Source organism: Helobdella robusta (assembly GCF_000326865.2).
Source record: "Helobdella robusta unplaced genomic scaffold HELROscaffold_27, whole genome shotgun sequence".
Classification (NCBI taxonomy): Eukaryota; Metazoa; Annelida; class Clitellata; order Rhynchobdellida; family Glossiphoniidae; genus Helobdella; species Helobdella robusta.
Window position 1 is genome coordinate 2,477,658 of NW_008704392.1, and position 8,777 is coordinate 2,486,434.

General features: G+C 31.9%; 1 protein-coding gene across 1 annotated transcript; it reads right to left on the bottom strand.

Annotated features, from left to right (window-relative positions):
- Positions 1-6,134: 6,134 nt before the first annotated feature.
- On the bottom strand, positions 6,135-8,094 carry HELRODRAFT_173795 (hypothetical protein; the record flags this gene model as incomplete). The annotated part of the gene is made up of 3 exons (XM_009020391.1): positions 6,135-6,176; positions 7,717-7,906; positions 8,009-8,094. The coding sequence occupies 3 exons, from the start codon at positions 8,092-8,094 to the stop codon at positions 6,135-6,137; spliced, it is 318 nt and encodes a 105-aa protein (XP_009018639.1).
- Positions 8,095-8,777: the final 683 nt, after the last annotated feature.

Here is an 8,777-nt window from a genome sequence, read left to right on the forward strand (position 1 = left end):
ATTCAATGAGTATAGGGATATTGTTACATCTATTTTAGTGTGAAGTTAATTTGAAAATAAACCTGTGAAAAGATGCATCAGAAATTTTCTCATTTCTATTTATTATTAATGCAATTTTTAAATGCAACAGGTAGGCATGTTTGTGTATAGCTACGAAAATGAAAATTTACTTAAAAACTAAATTATTGTATCTGACACGAAAATTAGTACAGAAACAAAAACGAAAGAATAAATGACAATATAAAAATTTAAACGTTGATTGAAAGAGTTTATTCTAATTATATGGTATGGGCAATTCGTTGCGAAATCGTTGGAGGAAATGGTGTCAACAGTAGTTATTTTACTGCATGGTAGTTAATCAGCCGGTATGAAGGTTATATTCAATTCCTATCAAATAAATTTGACAAAATATCATACACAGGCAGAACTAAATAAAGAAATAGATAGATATATACACATAGTTATAATACATTTATAATGTTGTATTTACACATTCAAATTGTACAATTGTGTTATGGTGTAGTCTCAAATTATTGCGAATTCTCAGAAAATTTTAAACGTTTTACTACACTATATATACTAGTTATTTTTATCAACAATTTAAAAATTTCATCAATAATTAAAAAAAAATTTCAAATTGATTTCATTGTGATATCGATAATGATTTTTGTAACCTGACTGATTAAAAAGCATCATATAAAGTTAAAATAGGATGGAGAATTTGTTATATTGGGATATTCATTTAAAAAGCGAGCAAAATTTTAATATAAAAGCGCTTATAAATCAATGCATATTGGCTCAGCTTGGCTTGGCTCGGCTTGGAATCGGATGTTAAGCAAGGTGTGGTCTCAAACTATTTTGAATTCTCCCCGAAAAATTTGAACTGCGTGCTTACATATATAGTAATGGCTACTGTTGTTTTTAATAATGAATTTATAAAACATATAAATATAGCGAGCAAAATATTAACATAAAAGCGCTTTTAAATCTATGCAAATTGGCTCAGCTTGGCTTGGCTTGGAATCGGATGTTAAGCAAGGTGTGGTCTCAAACTATTTTTTAATTCTCCCCGAAAAATTTGAACTGCGTGCGTACATATATAGTAATGGCTACTGTTGTTTTTTATAATGAATTTATAAAACATATAAATATAGCGAGCAAAATATTAACATAAAAGCGCTTTTAAATCTATGCATATTGGCTCAGCTTGGCTTGGCTCGGCTTGGAATCGGATGTTAAGCAAGGTGTGATCTCAAACTATTTTGAATTCTCCTCGAAAAATTTGAACTGCGTGCGTACATATATAGCACTGATTACTGTTGCTTTTATAATGAATTTTTATTATATATATATAAAGTGACTGGAATCCATGTATACAAATAATTAAATTATATTACATTAGATTATATGTTTATATGAAAAGCAATATAGCAGATTCAACCAGCCAACCAGAAAGTTTCGAAGGCGTTCGTTCGATGACTTCAATTTAGTACGGTTAGCATTGTGGTTAAGACTGTATAATAGTGCAGTATATACATTAAACAAGTTTTTTACTGATGCGAATGATTGAAATGATGAGAATGTATGGTTGAAACGAGTATAAATAGAGGAGCTGAGACAACATGAAAATCAGATCAGCATTCTGCTTCGCTTGAAGCAGTCTGTCTGATCTCATTTATTTTATTTTAAAAATTTTTTTATTTTTATTTATTTTATTATATAGAGTTATATAGAATTATATAGAGTTATATAATGTTATATAGAGTTATATAGAGTTTGCATGTTTGTAGGTGGTTTGAATGTTTGTAGGTGATATTTTTTTAATTTTAGGTGGGTTCTTTAACGGTTGCTCATACATACATACATACATCAAGTTTGTTTGTGTGGTAGTATTTTATGTTCTGTTTTACTCTTTTTTCTCTTTCTTCATGAGTCTTGAGTTAAATTATTGAAGCATAGGTAGGTGAGGTAAAAATTAATTTATTATATAGGTAGGCTAGGGCATAAAGTAATTTAGTTACATAGGTAGGTTAGGGACTTCTATTCTTTTACTCTACTTGGTGGCGTGATTTTTGTTTTGTGTTTTTTTTTGTTTTGTTTCACATCATACATTCAGCAGGTACGCGGTGGTTCCTGGTTTTAGTGGGATTTTTATTGATTGAATGTGGTAGTATGCATGGTTATATAGAGCTATATAGAGCTATATAGAGCTATATAGAGCTATATAGAGCTATATAGAGCTATATAGAGCTATATAGAGCTATATAGAGCTATATAGAGCTATATAGAGCTATATAGAGCTATATAGAGCTATATAGAGCTATATAGAGCTATATAGAGCTATATAGAGCTATATAGAGCTATATAGAGCTATATAGAGCTATATAGAGCTATATAGAGCTATATAGAGCTATATAGAGTTATATAGAGCATAAATCCTATATAGATACTTTTCTTTGTTCTTCTTTTCTCTTTTCTTTGCCGACCGGTCGGTTTCTTTGCGGTTATTTTCATTTAAATTGAATAAATAAGATTTTACCATTCATTTAGGTTTTTCAGGTTGAAGCTTCCAGAGGAGTTCATCGTGGACGATCAGAATGGTTGTGATGTCACGCTACGTTCGTTCATTCGGTGGCAAAGAATGCACGCCCTGCTGGGGTACGTTTTACGGTTTCTTTGCGGTTCTTTTTTTGCCAGTTGGCTGGTTTTTCCGGCGGAATTCACTGCGGCTCGTTTTTCTATTTTCATTTAAATTAGTCAAATAAGATTTTTCCATTTCATCCATTTTATACAGGTTGAAGCTTCCAAAGGAATTCATCGTGGAAGATGTCAGGCTACGTTCGTTCATTCAGTGGTAAAGAAGATACGCCTGGCTGGGATACGTTTTATTCTTTTTTCTCTGTTTTTTTCTGTAATTTAACATTAAGTAAGAATGCTCACACGCATACACACAATTACATTAAATAGCTATATAGGTAGGTTATATAGGCATAATTTTAATTGTAGGTAGGATAGATAGGAAGCATCCAACACTAATGTAGTTGAATAGGTAGGCAGCGTAAGTTTATCTCTTCCATTTTTTCTCGCACCCACATTACACGCATCAGCGTATTATACACACACACACACAAATACATAAACACATATTAGTATTTGAGCGTTATTTTATTTTCATTACACATTCTAATTTATTATTATTAAGGTTGAGAGTAATTTAATTTCATAGGTAGTTAAAAGCAATAATTTCATTCTAGGAACAATCTTGTAATTTAAATTAAATAAACGCTGTAAATGTATCGAGAGGTAAGTTAGTTATTAAGTTTTACATTATTATTATCATTAGGTTGGAGCCCAAGGCATTACGTAGGTGGTGGGGTGGGTGCCGAAAGGCCAATGAATTGGGCTCTTGAGTTTTGTAATTTTAGGTAAGCTAGGGCCATAATGTAATGAATAGGTAGGTTAAGGCTACGTTGTAACACACACTCATTAATAGATTTAGGGTTTAAGTTTTATATCATTATTACTAAGTTGGAGCCCAAGGCATTACGTAGGTGGTGGGGTGGGTGCCGATTGGCAAATGAATTGGGCTCTTGAGTTTTTTTGTAATTTTAGGTAAGCTAGGGCTTAATTGTAATGAATAGGTAAGTTGAGGGTACGATAGCCGATAGACTCTGAATTTCAAAGTCTATTGTCAGAGGTAAGCCTTGGTGGCCAGTGGTGTACCGGCAATAGTTTACTATCCGGACGGCAATGGTTTACTATCTGCACGGTAATGATTTACCATGCGGCACGGCCACAGTCTACTACCCGCACGGCTTCCGGACGGCAAATGGTTTACTATCCGCACGGCAATAGTCTACTATCCGCACGGCAATGGTTTTCTATCCGGTGCCCTGGCCGTCGGTGAACCTCTGTGCACGGATGGAGAATGAAGGGGGACTTTCGACTATCGTACCATTAATTTAATATAGATTTGTTAAGGTAATTGAATAGGTAGATAGGGTTATTTTTATTAAGCAATTTGAGATGCAGGCACCGCTAAGCTTTCTGATGAGAATCTACTCTTTCTCTATTTTTCTCCATAAACACGGGCTGTGTTTCAACAACAACCTCGAGGACGACTGGCACCAGTTTTGGAGAACAACGTAGGAACCGGACCGCATTCAACATTCTGCCTTAGTCAAATGGACGACGGTAAGTTTTTTTTACATTTTACTTTATTATTTTAAAATTTTATTTATTTTACATTATTTTCATTTTATAATTTAATTTTTTTTTGCTTCTAAGATTCTAACATTCATTTACTACTACGCAAATAAAAAAATTTTGTTTACAGAATGATGGGAGATGGGCAGTGGTGGGAGTCAGCACGTTTTAGATGGTTAGGGTTAGATGGTGGTCTCATGATGATTTACATATGATGATGGTGGTGTAGGAAGAATCAACTCGTTGGCTGTTCGACTGACACTCTGAAGTTCGGATGGTATTTTGTGTGCCGACCAGTTGGTGGTGGTCGGTGCAATGGAAAGTACAGTAACGACGATTTTTGAAGTAAGGTTTAGTTTCGTTTTTTATTTTTCTCATTCGTTCATTTTATCACTCAACCTTTTAAATTATTCTTCTATTAGTTGATTCGTTAATTCATTCTATTCATTAATTGAATCATTGATTTATTAATTCATTCATTCATTCACTCATTCATTCAACCAATTATTCAATCATTCAGTTAATCTTTTATTCGATCGTTCCTTTGTTCCTTGATTTACTAATAGGCTATTAAAAAATGTCTACAGAATTATGAGAGGTGGGCTGTGGTGGGCATCAGCACGTTTCAGATGGAGGTCTCATGATGATCGTTCCGATGACAATTCGAAGATAACAACGACTGTTTTTGAAGTATGATTTAGTTTCTTTTTTTTATTTTTCTCATTCATTCATTCATTCATTTTATCACTATCTTTCAAATTATTCTTCAGTTAATTTATTCATTGATTCATTCTATTCATTCATTAAATCATTGGTTGATTAATTAATTAGTTAATTTATTCATTCAACCAATCGTTCAATCATTCAGTTAATCATTTATTCGTTTGTTCCTTTGTTTCTTGATTTACTACTTTGCTAATTAATAAAAACTTGTCTACAGAATGATGAGAGGTGGGCTGTGGTGGGCGTCAGCACGTTTCAGATGGTGGTCTCATGATGATCGTTCCGATGACAAATCGAAGATAATGTTAAAGGTAAATTTGTTTTTGTCTCATTGTACCTTTGAAAGTACTCGAATTTGAACAAAGATTGAGTGTTATCTCAAAAAGATAAGTCGCCTATTTTTTCCAATTGCTTGTTTTTTATTTTAGTAAATTAATTTTTTTTTCAATTTATTTTTCAGTATCCGGTCAAATTCATTCCATCGATGCGTGTCAGATGATGGTTGGTGCAATGGAGGTTCGTCGGTAGTGAGTGAAGTTTCTGGAGAGTGCGCACCCGCACATTTACATACACACACATCAATACAACACATATATACACAACATCCATTCATTCGGTTTCGTTGTTGCTATGTTTCTCTTCAACTTTATATTTTCTTTACCGTGAACCGGGCTTTAATTTAATTCATAGGTAAGTTAGGGACTGAGATGAGTTAAACAATTGTAGGTAGGCTAGGGCTTAACATTAGTTAAAAAGCTTCAAGTAAAATAAAAACGCTAAAATATGTTAAATAAAATACTTGAAACATCTAAAACGAGAAATACAAATTTGTAGGTGAGTGAGTTGAGTCAATGTTTATAAGTAAGCTAGGGCCCTGAGAGTAATTTTATTATAGGTAGGTGACTGACTATTATTCTTGCGACTTCTTACTAGTTTTGTGTGATGTGTTTGTTTTCGCTTCACAACACCACACCAACAAAACAAACTACATTTCATTCTCGTCGTCGCCTTAAATTGAACCTTTTTGAACAATCTTTTTAATAATGTCTATTTATTCATTAAATGTTGACTGGTTTCTAGTTTTTTTTTAAATTGGTTATATAATTTTTGGATATTTCTTGATTTACTTTGTATATATGCATGAATAAATTATTTCTGTTTAGTATGTTGATTTAGTCATTATGATATGTTGTGAACTGTTCTTACTAAATGTTCATGTTACGTGGTTTATTATCCTTCGATAACTTCTAAGGAGTGTGTATGATAATAATAATAATGGATAATAATTATTTTTATCGGTCGATATTTTGTTATATTTGTTTATTTAAAATACGAATTTTTAAAAAAAATTGACATTTTAAAATTTTAATTAACCGTCACTTTTCATTTTTGAATGAATTCAAATAAAAGCAACTACTGTGTTTTTCTTTCTTTACTAAAATCTCGAAATTGTTTGTAGATCTGTACGGTTAACTGTTTGCTCGAGTTTGAACAGGCCTTGCAAATTTTTTTTATTTATTTTTGTTTTTATTTTTGTTTATTTGGTTCATTCAATTTAGTTGATTGATTGATCGATTGATTGATCGGTTGGTTGATTGATTGACTGACAGACTGGCTGACTGGGTGGCTGACTGACCGACCGACCGACTGACTGATTGTTTAATTGATTTATCTCATAGTGTTGTATACATGAGAAAAAATCCGATTAAGCCAACCTACGGCTTCAGTAAGCCACTGTTTTTCACCTGACAAAAGCAATTTCTATATTTATACTGACAAAAATAGTGATATGAATATATTGATTTATTTAAAGCATTATATGTACAAAAAAGTGCTATCGTAAGAGTTCTATGAAACCCTGTAAGCCACTGCTGCAAGCCAACGTATGATTTCAGCAGCCAGTTTCTTATGAGCACCAGCAGAATGTAAAATATTCATTGAATATAATGAAGATAGTTGTTCAAATATCAATTTTGATTTATTTAGGCCGTTTATTTAAGCAAACCAATTTTTAACATGATCGAATAGTGTAAAAAAAAGGGTGACTATAGTTCAATCCTACTAAGCCAACCTTCGGCTTCAGTAAGCCACCGGATTTCACCGGACCAAAAGCAATTTTTATATTCAAATTAACAAAAATAATTTAATAATACATAATTCTATTAATCATTATTAAAATTAAATAGAATTACTACAATGTTTTAAGCATATTAAATCAAGTAAATATTTCATTTAGCTTGCTCGTTAAAATCCATGCAATTTCGTAAGCCAACAATCCAAGCACGACAAATAGCCCGACCGATAGATCGAATTGATCGATTAGTACTATTATTCTAGTTATGTGGTTTGGAGCAAGGGGAGACATTACTGAAAATAATTAAAAGTTGAAAAAATTGAGGTTCTTTGCATATCCCTGCTTCAACCCATAAGAAGGTGTTGTATGTTGGTAAATAGGCCTCCCCTTGCATCAGACAATATTTATTTGTTGACGTATGCTACAGCGCTGTATATTTGTAAGTGTTATATTATAAAAATATACAACAATCGTTAGTTAGTTAGTAATTGTTTGTCAATTCCATGCATAGATATCAATAACTTTGACTTTGTCAGACAATAACAAAATACAGTTGTAAAAGTATTTATGTTACGATGAAACAGTTGATGACTTTCAAATGATCGTGTTTAATTTTTTGGGAAATTTTTTATTACTTATTAATCAAAGGAAATAATGCAAACGTAATTAAACAAAACATAGATATAACGCAACGAAGTATCGAAGACCCTGACCTTTGCCTTCATGATGCTTCCTCTGAAAAGTACATCTTCCCATGACCCCTTTCTCAGTGTTGGTCTTTGTAGAATTCGATCGTAGTGTAGGTCTTGAGATGTTTTGAACAGGTCGTACTTTTGGTCGGCAGTGAGCGAGAGAATTATTTTCATTAACATACTTTTTTTCTTCGATAAGACACGATTACTTCTTAATTAAAAAAATCGCGGAAGGATTTTAATCTCATCATCAGAAAACTCATAGAATAATTTATACTCAGTTAAGGTTTCTCTGAACTTATCAAATTCAAACCGAACAACCTCTCGTTTGTATTCTTCCTTGTAGTCATGCAGCACTTCATCAATTGTCTTCACATTATTTCCTGAATTTTCGGACATCGCTGCAACAATTTTATTGTCCAAATATGGTCAACTGATCGCCAGCTAGATTTGAAAATTTTTAATGAAGACTACCGTGGGATCCACATTATATAGAAATCATACAAGGACAAGTAAATTAACAACGAATTAACGTTTCAAACATTTATTTACTGACAAACAAAAGTAAATCAATATTATCTTTTATAGGCTTCAAATAAATTAATTTATCCTGATTTATTGACCATTATCGCGGTACTGAAATGTTTCTATTCGTAAATTTATTGTGGGAGCTCACACTTCATTTACTGATACAATTTCTAATGAAAGCTTTTTTTCTGAAAGACCCACATAACTTTTTTTGAAACATTATTAAAATACCAAATATATTTATATGAAAGTAGAAGCCCATAATTTTAAAACAAAAAAGAATCACAGTAGAAAATAGATCCTTACGATGCATTCAAGCAATTCAATAACAGGTTTCAACTAAGATGGTTCATAAAAACTTTATACGATTAACAATCTTAGTATGAATAAGCAAGATTGATTTCAGTTGAATTAAGTTTGAATCAAGGTCTTAATTTGAAAAATTCAACCTGAAAATGTTATTAATAACATTTAAATTTAATTTATATTAATATTATACAATATTAAATTCCTCTCTGGAGACTTATCAGATTTGAGTTTGATTTTATATAGTT